We start from the raw sequence: 17,236 nt of genomic DNA on the forward strand, positions 1-17,236 counted from the left end.
TTGGAAGGCATCAGCCTCCCGAGTCAGTTACCTAACTGCGCGCAGGAGCTCCGTGAGCTAAGAAATCTACGGATGCTGGTGGTAGGTGCAGGTGAGTTTACTAAAGATGTGGCCGCATCTCTGTGTACACTTGGTACCGGAAGGCTAAGTTCTTTGATCATAAGCCCTGACAAAGAGTGCATGGACTTAGTGATGGAGCCATGGAGCCCTACCCCCATCAGCCTCAGGCTACTACGAATCTGGACGGTAGCCCCGAGGGTCCCTACATGGATCGGCTCACTTGACAACCTCCAGCATTTGACTCTCAGTATCGACCAACTCGGGTTGGCAGATGTTGCTTTGCTCGGGCGCTTAAACGCTCTGTCCTGCGTCTTTCTCAGGGTATGGAATTGAGCCGACAGATCGTCGTCCTCTCAAGGAACACAACGACGGGTCAAGATCACCGGGGCACATGGATTCCCAAGCTTGACAAAGTTACGAGAGCTTGAGCTCCATTTCAACAGAGCCAGAACCGGGTCCCTCACCGACGGCATCCAGCATCTCCCCTGCCTTGCTATTGTAAGATGTGACCTTGGTTTCTACAGGGAGGCACGCGGCATAGACGGCTATGACGAGCCTGAGCACCCGGCTTGGGATGCTCTTAAGATAGCCGTCAGCTCCAATCCCAACCATCCCAGGCTTTATCATTGTTATTCACAATGATAGCTTTATCCAAGCTACGAGCACCAGGACCTGCAACCATCCTGACAAGGCCTTTTTCCACTCCAATGCGTGCTACTTTATTTCTGTATTACGCTTCACGGGATCCTAACAGGCGTTATGATTTCAAGAGGGACACGCAGGTTCTGGATAGCCTCCTTTGCAAAAGCTCTACCTTAGTTGGTTAAGATTTAAGAATGATCCTTGCAGAGAAGACGACATTTCGTGCACAACTCAAGCTTATAACTTTTGACTCTTTAGATGAAAACGTAATGGCACCGTTTGTTTAAAAATATGAATGCATGTTTGTTCGAATTATCTCGATAGCTCGTTGGTTGTCTCATGAAATCGTGCGTGAAAATTGATCGCGTGCAGGGCCTCTTGGTAGGGATGAAAACGGATCACATACGGACGGATATATACGATGAAAACGGATCACATACGGACGGATATATACGGATACAAATAGAAATAGTTATTTTTTCTTATATCAAATTCTGATACTAATAGTGACAAGATGTGTTGAATATTGATATTCGTCCTATTAGATAACCTAGTTTGGTTATCTGGATTAGTATGCAGTACAGATATTAAACCTTCATATTCAGATACGAATTATCCATTTGAGCGTCTGAACCCCTTCGGACAGATGAACGGACCGTACCACTTTCATCCAAACCTGAGCATTTCTCGGGCCAGGCCAAAAGAAGCCCAGTTCATTTCGCACCGAAAATTCGTGCCCATGACCATTCCATGGGTGGCCGGGTCCGGTTGAGCTCGGGCTCCCCACTCTTTTTAGTTGAATAATAAATCAAATAAATTGTCTGGACGGGCTTGGGCCGGCCTGAATTTTTTTTGCTTGGTTTTCGCTGCCCACGCACAGTCCCATAGTCATCATGGGCGGGCCAAATCGCAACAGGCTCGGACCAGGCCCGTGGGCTGGGCCAAAAATGCTCAGGTAGTCATCCCTACCTCTTGGTGATGTAAATCAATTTGTTCTGTAATTTGTTTGAGTTATTAAATTATTTTTCAGCCTTGTAGATCAAATTGTTTGCCTAACAAATAATTCGTTCATGACCTGTTGCAACCTATGAAAGCAATGTGCCTTTGTGGAGCACCGAGGCCCCTCTCGCACCTTTGGTAAGGGTGTGTTTTGGTGATAAATAACAACTCTATGCATGTGACTCACCCGTGTGTTTTGAAGCAGACCTTCAATTGAATTATCAAGCGGACTAAAAGGCTAATGCGACAAAGGCTAAGGACTCTTCTAGAACTGAGTGTCACAAGGAGATGAAGGACACTTGGTGTAGTATAGGGTTTGTTATTTTTCTAGCTCTTAGACCGTACAATTAAGAGGGGTTTCAACGATAGTATCTTGACCATACAAGGATAGCCATGAAAATGATGCACACTCAATATACTCTGGTACTTGGTAGCTCAAATAACTCATGGAAGTACTCAAGAAGCGAAGAAATCGACAAAAAATCAAAGGAATTTGAATGGATGAGTTATAAAGACAAGGGGACCGTCAGATGTTCCGACGCTCTATTTTTTAGTTGCATCGGATGAATTTTCCAAGGTTGGAATCTTTGGAGGGAGGCATCACTTGTTTCGATGCTACCATCAGACAAATTGGTACAGACCATCGGACAAAGCATATTTACAATTCCAACTTCTAGAGAGGTTTTGGGTTTTGGGCCTTCAGCACCGGTTGATCCGACGCCCTGCATATGACCATCGAATGAATGCGTCGGAGCAAGTATATTTTCAATTGAAACTTCTAGAGAGGTTTTGGCCAAACCCTCTTCAGTACCGGATGATCCGATGCTCAGCTCAAGACCGCCAGAGCAATTATCGGATATACTTTTTACAGTTACTTTTCTAACGGACAATCTAGACTTGTGTGTGACCGAATGTTCCAGCGCCCTAGGGATGGAAACCATCGGATCATCCGATGGTGTGCTTTTTTGTGTCACTTTTCCAACAGTCGGGTAGTGTTGCCTAGCCTATTTATACCCCTTCCCCGGGTCATTTGAGCTGCTCTTAACACCCTGAAGACTTCAAGCAGCCCATGAGCAAGTGAGAGTGTGCTAGAGCCAAAAGTGATTTGTGATTTGCAAGATTAAGGACTTCTCTTAGTGCTTGAGAGTGATAAGTGTGCATCTAGTTCGTGGCTGAGCTTAGTGCTAGTCAAGTGAAGCATTGAGGCTTATTACTCTTGGTGGTTGATGTCACCTAGACGGTCTTGGTGATTTGGAGGTTCTTGGTGAGCTCTTGGAGATTGTGGGAGCCCCAAAGGAAGATCTTATACACGGTTTGAAGTCCGCCGTTCTGGAGATGGAGAAGTGACATTCTTAGTGAGCACTCAAGTCTTGGTGGCTTGAGAGGAGCAAAACCCTTAATGGGTGCTCCAACGTGGATTATGGGGGAGCATCAACTCCTCGATACCACGGGAAAAAATCCGATTGTCTCGTGTCCTCTCTCTTTATATTTCAGCACTTCCTTTGAGCATTTACTTCCTGTAATTTATGTTTTGCTCTTGTTCTTGTTGTGTTTGTTTTGCTCATATCTTGCCTAGGTTGCAATATATATCTTAGTGTGCTTAGTTCATATGTTTGAACCTTGGAATTTGGGCATCACTAGTTATCTTAACCTTTTTCTCATTCTAGAATTTTAAAAAAAAATCCCAATTCAACCCCTTCATGGACCACCGATCCTTACAATTTGCTTTGCGCCTTCCCTGCCAAAACTAAGCCAGGCAGCTACTGAAAGGTGTACAACATGCATAGTGAATCTGGACACATTCTATCACTTCGGGTAGTAGCCAGCATTGCACCCCCCTCCTTTACCTTCAGGCTCTACCACACCTTAAAGCTTCGATCCATGAGAAACTAAAGGCCGGCAAACCTGTCATCAACGTCATTCAGTTATGGGCTCTTCAGAACTTTATGCCGGCAAACCAGTTATCAGTGTCATTCAGTTATATATTCTTCAGAACTTCATGCCGGCAAATCAGTCATCAGTGTTATATTCAGTTATATATTCTTCAAAACCTTAGGCCCCTATCTAGCTTCTGAAAGCTATGTGCCTTCGTGTGTTGGTCCCTCCTCCATTTGTGCCTGGCACAAAGTGGCAACCAGTATATGCCCTGTCCATGCAAGAAGTAAAGGGGAAAGGTAGGGCAGAGGTGACATCATATCCATGCACATTGGCATGGCAGTGGCAGCTGCATTTTCTGCCTCTCCTTTCTTTGGCCAAATTATTGCCTTGTGAGTGGGAGAAAAGGGTTGTCACGTGTGGTTGCAGTAGAGAATGCACTGTTTGAGCTTCCTTTATTTGCAAGCGCAAGTGAACTCACGTGATCTTGATTTGCCGAAGACTGAAGTTGTATGGTACTAGGGCTTATAGCTAGCTGGTTCAGCATCTGATCCAACGGCACTAGAAATGAATTGCCGGGAATTGTGCCGCCGTTTGTCGGGAAAGAATTTACCTGACTGATGTATCCCTGGCAAAATATTGCTATACTGCTGTGGAATATCCATAGGCAAAGACTTATCCCGGGTCAATTCTCATCTTCATCTCATTGGTAGGTTGGCGTCTCGTATATCTGTCCATGATATAATCTTCATACCTTTGTGTGCTTCCATTAACAAAACAAAGCCGGTTTGATTTGATTCATGATGTTAAACAAACGGTGTCAGTGTTCTTCTGAAGAGTCAAAAGTTTGGCCTTCTATAAGCTTGAGTTGTGCACGAAATGTCTTCTCTGCAAGGATCATTCTTAACTAACAAAGGCAGCAGGCAGAGCTTTTGCAAAGGATAAAGTAGTATATGTGCACATGCATGGCACTGATGAGGCTATCCAGAACCTGCGTAGTGTCCCTCTTGAAATTTGATTCCTCTTAGGATCAGCACATTGTAGCATGACCACGTGTCGTGTTCTTGGCTAATCAAAACATTTTTTTCACTCTATAATGAGTTAATGATGTTTGGTTTCGAATATACTAGCTAGGATTGAACTGTTTCTTCCTATATATGGAATTATTACAAAAATTTGTACTATGAAACTAATAGGATCAAATTAAAGGATGCAGTGAAGGGGAGAGACTATCTAGTAATAATTGAAAAGAGACATGTCACTTGGGAACTTTGGAAGATGTCATCTACACAAGGTGGCCTCTTGGGTTAACCAGGAATCGTCCCATGGAGCAGCCAATAGGCAGATTCCAATAGCCGCGGCACCTGCGAGGAGCACATGGGATCGTCACCCATGAGCCGAGCAACCAATAGGCATTGGTTTATGCCGCATCTAGTCATCGTCTCATCGATCACTATACCCTTGCAAATGAGATATCCAGTTATCCTAAGACCTAAATGATATGCTTAACTATAACTTTTTGTTCTTGCCCTCTTTTTTATTAGAAGGTAGATCAGCACGTATTATCATGCATATTCAACTCTCGTTTCATGGTACTTTTGATCATAATTGAGATCACAAAGCGATGAGGTTTTCATTTAACAGGAACAAAAGGAGAATTGAGGGTCCCTGTAGTGACTCACAGAGTGAAACCTCCATTTTCACCTTGGAGAAGGAAATTAAACATCAGGTCTTGAGTGTTCACTTCTTCCGTATATGTGCCAAAATCTGACTATACCTTTTTAATGTGGAATGGTTTTATCTTTTTTTTTCATGTTGAACGATTGGGGTTGTTATTTCAACTGCCAAGGATTTAAGTGTTAGTATGGAACCTACATGGTTTGCTACGAAATCTCTAGATTCCAACCAAGTTACGCAAGACGTACAGGTGCAACTGTGACGTGAGAATCTTGGCCGTCCACCGTTGCCCTTGCGAGATGGCACTTCATTATGAGCCATTCTTGCTTCTGGAAGTGCCAATACAGCTTTTCTCTTGGTCCCATGCATTTTTATTTTGTTAACGTCATATTGACAAGGTGGCGAGCTCCTTTTGTGCCAATCAGGTACCTTGCTTTTGGCACATGGAGTTGCCTGAATCGGCATGAGGTTGGGCAACAAAAATGGTAATGGTCTAATGGCTGAATATTTTCTCCATTTTTTATCCAATACTAGTTGCTCTAATTTCTCTCATTTTGCCTTTCAGAAAATGCTAACATTGAGCAAACATTGGAGGTTAAATTAAAGCAACGTGGGATGCCATACTAAACTTTCAAAAATTTATATATAGTTCTTGAAAACATGTTAATATAGTTGAAGTCGTAACGTGCGAAGTCCAGATGTCGTCACACCCCTTGACGGAGAAAACAAGCACAAATTTATATAACAATTCGAGCAAAGGAAACTGCTGATTTTCAAAGAAAGAAACACTCCTCTTCAATAGATAATAAAGATAGTGCTGAATGTGATGTATGAAGCGCTTTAGATAATGCAGCAATTGGCAACTGAGACAGTTTAAGACTGCATAATTTCATCACTATGTATAGAAGAACTTAAATAGCATAATAGGTGGCCTTGTTAATAATTTGGTTAATCCTTTTTCTTTCTTTATCTCTAAGTATATGCTTTAATTAGGTCACTAAAGGTTCTCATCTTTTTTGGCACCTTCAGAGGAAAAGTGAGGGCTTTGTTGCATGCCATCCACCAACTAGTGTTCCAACAACACTAAGCATGTAACAAGATCACATTCTTGATTTCTATCCAATTTAGAGCCTTTATTAGGTTACTTATTACTGCTCTTGGGATGTTTTTGTACATAGTACATACTACAAAATGATGGTAAGAATGGAAACAAACTTGAATGTCAAAGAATGAACAAATATGTTTCTCGCACAACTTCTACTGTGAAATTCCTTCAAATTCTTCTTTTTTTGAAAGACTGTTCCTTCAATAATTTTCTTGCAAATGTCTCACTAAGTCGAACATTTCATAGTTCATCATTAAAGGAGTTAAGAAAAACAATGCTACTGCTATCTACACTGCTAATAAGCAGCACTAACTGTTCAATGCCATCGAAAAAGCAAACATGGATGAAGACAAGCAACATCATTGTATTGATAGGCTGGTAAAAAGCGTGCAAACGTGTAAGGATGCCCCTTTTGGGTCTTGGGGGGACAATCCAGAGAAAGGGTGCTCCATCATGCGTCAAATAAGTAGATGGGTGAATCTAGTTACTTCTGTCATGATTTTTAATTTGATTTCACCATGCATGGAATCTTGTAACATAAGAGCCCATGGACATCACTGTACATGTGACTCCTCCCTCAATCTTGTGCAAGCATATTTTGTGAACCTTCAGGTCGTGTCAATCTAGCTCTAAGCTGAGAGGTACTTTCTGGATAATGCTAAACTCAGAGCTATTGAAAATTAATTAAGCTGAGGATGTGACTTTTGTTGCTACAAGGATTTGACAAAATTCTTCAACTTTGAGTTTTTCCTAATCTTAACTTTTTCTTGGAGAACTGATTGCTTGCTTCTAATCCTAGCTGATTGCTTGCTTCAAATTCTAATATTCTACCATAGCTGATTGCTTGCTTCTAATCCTAGCTAGAATGATTGCAGTAATGTGTGTTTGCAAGATGGCTAAGCTAAGTATTCCTCTTTAGTATTTATTTTTTAAATGAGGAAGCTGCTTTACTCTTATTTTCTCTTTGTAATTTTGTTAAATATACGGGGTAATAGCCAGTGTGCTATATTTTCTCAAACGTGCATATATGTATGGGCTTTCCTGAATCTTTTCTGGATAATCAGCATGTGAAGGTAGAACCCCTTAACCTCAAGCCTCTTTTTGGAAGCCTAAAAAGGTATTGAAATGCATATCATGTGTCTGCAATTATGAATCCATCAAGTGCCATTAGTAACCAATTCGTGTGTATATACTTAGAAAAATTAGATTAAGTATTTCAATTCATATGCTTATACTTCAAAAAAAGTTTCAATTGTTCAATAAATTTAGATTAAGTATTTCTAATTCATTTGCCAATGACATAGATGATGAACAGGAAGGAAAAACTCCTTGACACCGAAGTTTTTAGGGCAATACAAGATCAACTATGTGGATTTATTCTGGACGAGGTCACAAATCCTGCGGGGGAGTTTCTTAATTCAGGATCTAATCCAGTGCACAAAGCGGACTCGGGTTCAGATTAGTAATTAAATACGATATGTGTATACACAGAATGTCTATATATGTGTAATATTATTCATATATGTGTATGCACAATATGTATATATATATATAATATTATCTCAAATGTTATATTAACGATAAATAGAATTTTCCATAAATTAGCGTATTAGAACTAGTATACGTAAAGGAAATAAATACGAAATACGAATATAGACAAAAACTTAGTACCGGTTAGGGATACCTAATGAGGGAACCTCTCCGCGTGGTGTGGGAAGCCCTTTAGTATCGGTTGGTATCCCCAACCGGTACTACCGGTTATTTAAACCGGAACTAAAGGGTCCCTCTCTAGTACCGATTGGCCAGGACCGGTTGCACAACCGGTACTAGAGGGGGATTATGAACCGGTACTAGACGTCATTTTTCCAATAGTGTTTGCTTGCATGCATGACTGCAAATGCTACTTGAAAGCGTCCCTTTTGCCAACTTTTACAGCTCAAAGTTACCATCTTTCTGGTACGCATGAACCCCGGATTCTCTTTTCTTCCTCTCACGTAGTTAAGATGATCATGTATGTCAGCATATATGCTCCGGATTAGTTTAGTAGAAAGCATAATTAGTGGATCCTAAGCTAACAGGAGGCCCCAGTGATAACATTTGTTAGTGAAAGCAGGCATGCAAGTTGGCTCTTTCTTTTTAAGGGAAATGGAGTGGCTCCTTATATAGACTTGTTCATGGTCTCATGTGGGCAAGTGGTGTGGCTCTTTGGAGCTTGAGCAAGAGCACTCACACATACATACATGGGAGAACTCTCTCTTGAGCTGATTCTTGTTGTTTGATTGGTGTACGTACCTTTCCCTTATCTGCTCGTCCTTGGAAGGTACTACTCACTCTTCAATCAATTCTTACTTGTTCAATTGATTCAGTTTATGCATGTTAGATTCATTTTGTGTGTCAATTACAAGTTCAGTTAATTGTGTTGGATGACTTTTGCATGTAAAAATGTGTCATTTCACTTAGATAGCACCACTACTTCCATGTCGAACATGTAGCAGTGTGTTCTTTTGTAGCATGGTACAAAATTCTCGCACATCAGTTAACTATAGGTTCTTTTAGGCGACACAGATTTCCATTCAGAGAAATAATAGTTTCCTTCTCTTAGTTCTTACATGATATACAAATGAGTTTAAATCTGTCCATGAGGCCACAGTTACAGGTAATGCCCATGAAAAGTGTCTTCTTTAAGATTAGCAGCAATCGTACAATTTTTTTTATTCTAGAATGTGTTACGTCTCATTACAAGCTATGTATTGTTATTGAATGAAGTGCTCTGGGTGAATGATCGAACATTATTAAACCTCTTTTCGGGAGCATATCTTAGTTTTAGGTTATTATTATAATTAAGAGCATATCATTTCCTCGAGAAAACATAATGAGATCATATTTAGTTTCATATTCATGAATCATCAGACGTCCACAGATCCTTAGTTGATTGGTCACAGTCTATGTAACCAGGATCAGCATCTAATAAAAATGTATAAAAGATTCTATATTATCAAAGAATAATAGTGCAGATGTTATCAACTAGAGTGTGATTAAAGTAAATAATCTTCCGTGAAGAATTGGTAAACATATATTGGGTTCTTTTTATGTTTTATTTTCAGATGAATTTCACAGAAGCTAAAATAACTACTTATGTTTCCATTTTTTTCCCAGTATATATGCTATCATAACTATTGATTTCTGTAAAAAAAAATAATGATGTATTTAGGTTCATCAATTGGAGCATGAGATGGAGCTCTACCACGGGTATCTTGAAGACCACTTCAACATCCACAAACTCAGGTAACCATTCATATTTCCTAAACCGTACCCCTGCTCTAATGCTATGTTGGCTGTTACATAAATTGAAACAAAAAAAAAAAGGCCATCCTATGCAACTTAATAGAGATTGCAAACAAAGTAGAACCTAGATCACGCAATGTCACATATACTAAGTTGTGGAATCAAATCTGGTGGCACTAGCTAGTTTGTTATCAGATATACACTATAGTGCACCACCTCCAAAAGGTTGGGGCTATGCTCTGCCTTTGGAATCTCCATCTAGTGGTGCAGCATGAAGGGTCATGGATATTGAACCGTTTTTTATGTTAATCAAGTGCATTCATGTGATTCACCTAACTTTTAAAAACATTTGTTTCGACAAATGAGGTGTTTCTTGTAGCAAAGATAATAAGCACAAGAATCAAAAGCCACACGGCTTCGTGGAAAACATGCTTCCAAACAAGCAAAATCCCCACTCTTTTTACGGTCAGTCAAGCTTCCTTTTTTTTTAAAAATGTGGAGGATAAGAAAAATGAAGGCGTCACAAATCTTTCAATAAAAGATCGAATTTCTCGCATGTCATCATCACGAATATGGATCTTTAGTAAGTGAACAAGATGCCCCCAAATGCATATGGCACCTACTGCTTAAAACTCATGTGGGGAGACGATGCGATCCATTGACAAGATGAGAGTGCCATCGAATAATTTTCCTAACTCGACTTGAGTCTTATTTGACCATGGTATATATAGTGCGGGAGTGCTGGATGGTTCATCACAAAAGGGGATCCTGATTCCTCCATTTGTTGTGTTATGGGACCCATTCAACTAGTCTGCTTGTTGGCGTCTCAAGTTATGAACCTAAAAATAAAAAAAAGATCTCGAGTGATATGCACTGCATCGCAAAGTTGTGACGGATGCATCATCGCCAACTAGCCTAAAATGACCAATGAGTTTCTTGTTATCCCCTCTCCGCTGCGATATCCTTTTTGGGAAAAGATGAGTACATGCACCACCTTCATTTGCCCCCACTACTAAAAGTTTCCAGCTACATGGAGAATCCTTAATTTTTAGTTTAAATGGCCTCTTCCGTATTGATTTCAAATTCAACATTTCGCCGAAGAATGATGAGTTGGGATCTAATTATTAGTGAATATGGGACTTTGGGTACCTGCATCTTAAACTTCATGGACAGTGCGATCATCATCCCATGAGAATGACACAAGAATTAGTGCCGAATAGTTCTACTAACTAGATGAAACTTTATTTGATCATATCAGTGTAGGAGCACTGCTAGGTGACTTATATTGGTCCCAGGAAAAAGGGGAATCCCGATTCCTGATTCTTGCATGCATTTCTTGCGCGGCCCCCATCAAGGTAGTGAGATTCCAAGGGGCTCCCTGCTGGCCGCTCAAGTCTCAAGTGCTGATCCCTCTCAAAAAAAAAAGATAAAAAAGTTGTCAAGTGCTCATGCACTAACTTCGTAAAGTCGTGACCTATGCATCATCGCCAACTAACTTAAGATCGCCCCATGAAAAATTCCTCCTTTTTCCTCCTCCCCTGCCATGATGATAATTAGGTTCGCTATCTTTTCCCGGGAAAAGACAGACACGGATACAATTCTATAATTGGATGACACATCTATACCGTCAATTTGCCCTCGTTACGGTGACAAAATTCCGATGATACGGAGGAGAAAATGGTCGAGAGGTTTGAGTAATTTTCAAATTTCAACGCGGAAATTCGTTAAGTCATTATTTCAAATTTCAACACAGAAATTCATATAGATCACATCAGGAGATCATTAGATCTATGGTGTAACTCTTTGGCCTTTTATTTTCCTGTTAGGAGCTGAAACAAAGACTGCAAGAGTGGCATTGGGGGGATGTGGGTCAGCCAGGTGAGGTGTCTGGTCCAGGCCTGGCCCTGTGTGTGTTTGACACCAATTAAGTGACGCCACTGGTGACGGTGCTGCCTACCAACATTGGCGGCGTTGCTGTCACCCACCCCCGCTAAGGGCACCCGCAATGGTTGTAGTAAGATACTCTCTATAACAGTGTTCATGTACGATATAGCACGTTATATGAAATACATATTCAATAGTTTTGCTATAGGGTGGGTCCGCATATTAACTTCCAACCTTATCCTCTCCTCCTCTCACGCCTCTTCCCTCAGTCATGGCGTCACTGCCGGCCAGCACGTCCCTACGCCCGCGCCGGCGTCCGCGCTCACCGCTAGCCGCACCTCGCTGGCCGCTGCACCCGACGTCGGCCACGCCGCTCCTTGCCCCCGGCCGAACCGCAGCACCCGGTGTCCGACCACACCGCACCCTACCCCCGGTCGCGTCGGCGCCCGCCCGTCCTCCCCTGCGCTGGCGCTGGCACCCCTCACCGGCCACCGCGCCCCGTGTCCGGCCATGGCGTACCCTGCCCCGGCCGCGCCGGCGGCCCAAGCGGAGGCGCGGTGCTATGCTGAGACGGAGCTTCACCACCTAATGCGCCGAAGTCGAGATTCGCCCCGCGCCCGCTCTTGCCGACTGCACCTCTCCAACCCCACCTTCGCACTCTCCAGCCAGACCGCGCCACGCTCGCCGCCCTTGCCCCCGAGCTTGTCCGCCACGAGGAAGGAGAGCAAGCATGTGGTGGGTCCCGCTTAGCACGGGAGCACGTGCCTAGCGGCTCTCGCTAGGGCTGGGGACATTTTCTTGTGTCTCCTCAGTTCTCTTTCCTACTGGAACCTCGTAGAGAATATGTCGACCACGAGATAAGCTATTCTAGGCCTACGATGACTTGTGACTTGTGAGCTCTTGGGGATTAAAATTTTAGTGTCGCCCAACGTGCACAGTTCTGTCCACTTCAGGGTGACGCACTGACGCCGCCCGATGTCGAAGCAAAATGAAACCGGAAATAGAATAATTGTAGCGCGAGGTAGCGTGAGCCACTTCCTGAGCATACTCTGCGCACTTTGCTCTGTATTATTGGCTGAGGTTAGAGCTGGTTTCCATATAGCATTTAATAGGTTGTCATGTAAGTGTTTTGATGACGTGGCAAGATAGTCATTGAGGAGAGATAGAGCAGAAAATGACATCGTTTCTCAGGCACGAAACTGGATCGACTCGACATCCAACGCACGCGACACCAGCGATTCCGCGTTGCAGCACTTGCGCACCAATGCCTTTTGTGGGACCCACCAGCGGACGGACCCGAGCCATGCCCAGGCGTCCGCCGTGGCCAGGACCTTCCTCGCCGTAGCCGCCGTGCCCCTCGGAAGCTCGCCATGCACGTCGTTGCTGTAGCCGCCGCGCCCCTCGGAAGCTCGTTGCGCTCATCGTCGCCGTAGGTTCCTCGACCGCATCTCAACCTTGGCAGGCTCGTTGCGGATCGGAGGCCTGAGCACGGCCTTGACGCCGGCGCCATTCCCTCGGCCTGAGGGCCCGCTCGCATCGGCAGCGTCGCCTTGTGCTTGGGACTGCCGGCTGCCATAGCTGCATAGCTGCAAGAGCAGGGATGGCTTGCAGGTGCTAATTTGGAGAAGATGGAGGAGGTGCAGTTTGTATCTCTAGAAGAAAAGGAGCACTTGGCCTCCATGTATTGCTTGCAGAGCTATTGCTGCCGTGGATGGATTCATGTTGGATTTGATAGAGACGGAAATCCGAGTGCTGGATTTGGTTGGATTCTTGGGCGCGCCCCCGGCCACTCGTGCGTAGCCCCCGACCCGCCGTCTGGCGAGCCGGCACGCACCCCAGCCAGTCCGCCGCCCACAGGCTCGCTGCTGCAGCCCCACCATGGCGCCATTGCCGTGCAGGTTTGATCGGAGAAAGAAGACAGGGAAGAGGCTCAGAGAGAAGACGAGAGAGAATGGAGAGAGATGGTAATATAATTTACAGTGGCCCTGTTGACGCTATCTATAAACCTTGTGGGTTAGGACTGGCCTAACTAGACAAACTAAAAAAATGTTGTGGGGGTGACAAGTGGACTGCTCGAGTTTGGTAAGGGAAAGGGGACTACTAGCTGCAGCAAGCGAACACGGCCTAGCGGATTTGTCGCTGCGTAAGGTAATAAGGACATGCCTTAACGAGGTTGCCATTAGGGAACATAAAAAACATAGGTGATGAATGTGTGGATGTATGTCTTGACCACTAAAGTTTGAATCTTTTTAAACGCGAATTTGAACCCATATTTTCTTCTGCCTTCCATCATCAATCAATCCCATGGCGACGAATGCTAAGACACAGCAGGACTGTAGGAGTGGTTGATAACAGCGACGGATTTGGAAAGCTACAAGTGAACCCAAGCCAGTCAAACCCAGCGTTCACACTGCACCTGTCCGGAGTACAGGCCCAACGTAAAATACTCTCTCGCTGCATGCGACGGGTTACCAACAACAATTGTCCAGTTGTCCTTCTGGCTCTCCCGGCGGCGAGGTCCCCTGTCCCCTCCCCTCCCTCTGAAGGAAGAAACAGATCGGAGGCGAGGCCGGGAAGCGACAAGGCGCCACCTTTGTCGCGTGGGAACGCCACGACGACAAAAGGGCAGGCCCGCCGCCCGTGTGGCGCCAGCCAGCACGCAACCAGCAGCAATCATCAGCGACAGAGAGGGAGGGAGAAGCTGACACGCCTGTAAATCCACCCGGCCGGCTCCAGCCAGCGTCATCGGCCTCCTGCTGCTGCATGCCACTGAAAGCTAACCAGCGCGGCCGGAGCCCCACCGAGCGTCCTCGCCACCAACTCAACTTCTCACCGCCGCCCGCCGCCATGGCTCTCGTAGCTTCTGGCCGCTAGCACGTAGCTTTGTTCATCCGTGGCGCCACCGCTCCTTCTTCTTTCGTCTTTCCTCGACGTAATTATATCCTCCTCTGCTTGCTGGTTGCTCTGTTCCAGCGGCGGCGTTGCCGTCACCTTGTTTCGTCTTCTTGATGCGATAGTCCTCTGCTGGAGAAGCTGCGCGCTGACACGTTGTGCCTGTTTTGCTCATGTAGCCGCCTCCAGCCGCTGGCGACGACGAGCGGCGCTCCGGCGGGGTGGTACGGTGCCCCCGCGGCGGCGGCCAGCGGCGGGGCCATGGGGATCTACGAGCGGCAGCGCCACATGGTGGCGGCCGGCCTGTGGGGGGAGCCGTTCCGGCCCGACGGCGACGCTTTCGTCGCGCCCCTGGCCGCCGCCGCTCCGGTAACCGGAGTGGCGGTGGACGTCGTCGTCGAAACAGAGGCCAAGTTCGCCTTGCAGGCGCAGGACGAGGCCGTCCCGCCGGTGGAAGAGGTGGCGCCGTCGTCGGATAGCTTCGGCCACGACGACGCCAGGCCCCGAGACAAGGTGAGAGAGGGAGGGAGGGACACCCACAGCTGCTGGATGAATTGTTGGCACGAGAAAAATTCCTCGCTCCCTGACGCTGTGCCTTTGCTTTGCGTAGACACAGAGGAGGCTCGCGCAGAACAGAGAGGCTGCTCGGAAGAGCCGGCTACGGAAGAAGGTGAGCAAATTCAAGCGAATTTTCTTCCTATCGCTTTCTCAATTCTATTCATGATGAACTTGTAAGAATTCGAAATTCGAATTTTCTGATCACTGATGATCGCCGCTTTGGTTTTGGTGGATTCAAATGGAAGGCCTACATCCAGAATCTTGAGACGAGCCGGCTGAAACTGGCGCAGCTGGAGCAGGAGCTCACCATGGCCAGGCGCCAGCAGGTACAGCTACGAATCATTCAGGAGAGCAAGCATATTGCTGGAACTCCGGCGAGACGGCCCATCGCTAACCGCCGCTGCCATTGCCGGAACTCCGCCGCTGCAGGGACACGGCGCCGCCGGAGCCGGGTTCCTCGCGCCACCCGTGGACCCGCGCGTGACGGCGTTCGAGCTGGAGTACGCGCGGTGGGCGGAGGAGCAGAAGAGGCAGGCCGCGGAGCTGCGCGCTGTGCTGCAGTCGGGCGCGCCGGAGCTCCAGCTGCGGCTCCTCGTCGACGCCGCGGTGGCGCACTACGACGCGCTCTTCGACGCCAGGTCGCGCGCCGCCCGCGCGGACGCCGTCTTCGTGCTCTCCGGCGTGTGGCGCGCCCCCGCCGAGCGCTTCTTCCTCTGGATCGGCGGGTTCCGGCCCTCGGAGCTCCTCCAGGTCCTGGCGCCGCGGCTGGACCCGCTGGCGGAGCGGCAGGCGTCGGCGGTGCGCGCGCTGCAGAACACGGCGAGGCAGCTGGAGGACGCGCTGTCGCAGGGTATGAGCAAGCTGCAGCAGACGCTCGTCGACGCGCTCCTGACCGTCGACGCGCCGGACGACGGCGGCGGGTACGCGGCGCGGCAGATGGCCAGCGCGGTCGGCAAGCTCGACGACCTCGTCAGCTTCGTGGACCAGGTGAGCGCGCCGCTGCCTAGCTAGTTGCAAGCAGAGCAAATCTTGGCCGTCCTTGTTCTGAGTTCTGACCTCTTCGTTCTCGGCGCAGGCGGATCATCTCCGGCAGCAGACGCTGCGGAACATGAACAAGATCCTGACGCTGCCGCAGGCGGCGCGGGGGCTCCTGGCGCTCGCCGACTACTGCCAGCAGCTGCGCGCGCTCAGCTCACTCTGGGCGGCGCGCCCGCGGGAGCCGGCGTAACGTGCGCTATGGGCGGGCGCAGGCGGCGACGGCGAAGAGGAAGCGGCATTGGCAAGGGCACGTGCGCGCGCGGTTGGCGTGGCTGGCGACCGGATCGGCCGGCGTAGGAAGAGGCCAAGACGGGCTGCGTCAGGGGCTCGGCTCGTCCAGCTCTGCATCTCGTACGGGCAAGGGATGTGTTTGTTCTGAATGAAATCTGAATCTTCTGATGGTTACAGTACAGCAGTAGGATTTGGATTTGGTTGGCAAATCTTGAAATTTACAAGTGTAAATAGAGTATACATAGTTGTTTGGAACTTTGGATAGGAGTATAGGACATGCTTGTGAGACTATTACACATTGTCTCTCTCTTCCTGTAACTACTGTCATTTGTACGGAGATAATGTGAAAATGTTGATGAACAATCTACTCACACTGGACGATAACCGGAATTTTGATCTCCAAACAAGGATTTGGTTGTGACCAAAACTTTAGTTAAACTTTGGGTCTGTCTATATGGTACTTAAGTTATTTGATGGCTTCAAGCACTCGGGTGCTTTCAGACTTCAAATCACCAAAATCTTAATCTGGTGAAAAATTGAGGATGCATGGCCATCACCCAAATTTTGCATCCAATTGATTAAAATCCTCCATTTGTAATCTTTTCCAAGCTCCATTTGTAATCTTTTCCAAGCAGCTTTCACCTGTTTGCACTTGATGGATGTGTGGGCACCATCTTCGTCCAGCCTATGGCAAAAGAGACATTATGTCTTGTCCAGCTTAACCCTTCTCCTTATAAGAGATTCAAGTTGACTGCCAGATTGATATGAGCCAGAAACAATCCTCACAACTCTGCAGGCTACAGGTAGGCACACAGCTTGACTCTGTCACTTGAATTCCTTCTCTCTATGATCTGCATATGCAATCTGTATGCCGATTTAAATGAGACGGTACCCTTGAGATCAAATTGCCATGCAAGGAAATTCTCCATTCATTCATGTAAAGCTGTCGTTGAATCGTTGTTACCGTCAGTTCGGGGGTTTTCCCTCTCC

The 17,236-nt window shown here is 46.5% G+C and overlaps 1 protein-coding gene across 2 annotated transcripts; it reads left to right on the forward strand.

The window, feature by feature from the left end:
• The first annotated feature begins 8,541 nt into the window (after nt 1-8,541).
• LOC101772870 (transcription factor HBP-1b(c38)) lies at nt 8,542-16,673 on the forward strand. 2 transcript variants are annotated; one of them, XM_012846682.2, is made up of 7 exons: nt 8,542-8,678; nt 9,570-9,643; nt 14,599-14,932; nt 15,030-15,089; nt 15,223-15,303; nt 15,407-15,964; nt 16,053-16,673. In XM_012846682.2, exons 2-7 carry the CDS (start codon nt 9,591-9,593, stop codon nt 16,203-16,205), a joined length of 1,239 nt encoding a protein of 412 aa, XP_012702136.1. In that variant the 5' UTR covers nt 8,542-8,678; nt 9,570-9,590; the 3' UTR covers nt 16,206-16,673. The 2 variants fall into 2 exon arrangements, with proteins under 2 accessions (XP_012702136.1, XP_004972733.1); XM_004972676.2 differs by lacking the exons at nt 8,542-8,678; nt 9,570-9,643 and adding an exon at nt 13,743-14,459.
• Nucleotides 16,674-17,236: the final 563 nt, after the last annotated feature.

Source organism: Setaria italica, chromosome VI (assembly GCF_000263155.2).
Source record: "Setaria italica strain Yugu1 chromosome VI, Setaria_italica_v2.0, whole genome shotgun sequence".
In the NCBI taxonomy this organism is placed as follows: domain Eukaryota; kingdom Viridiplantae; phylum Streptophyta; class Magnoliopsida; order Poales; family Poaceae; genus Setaria; species Setaria italica.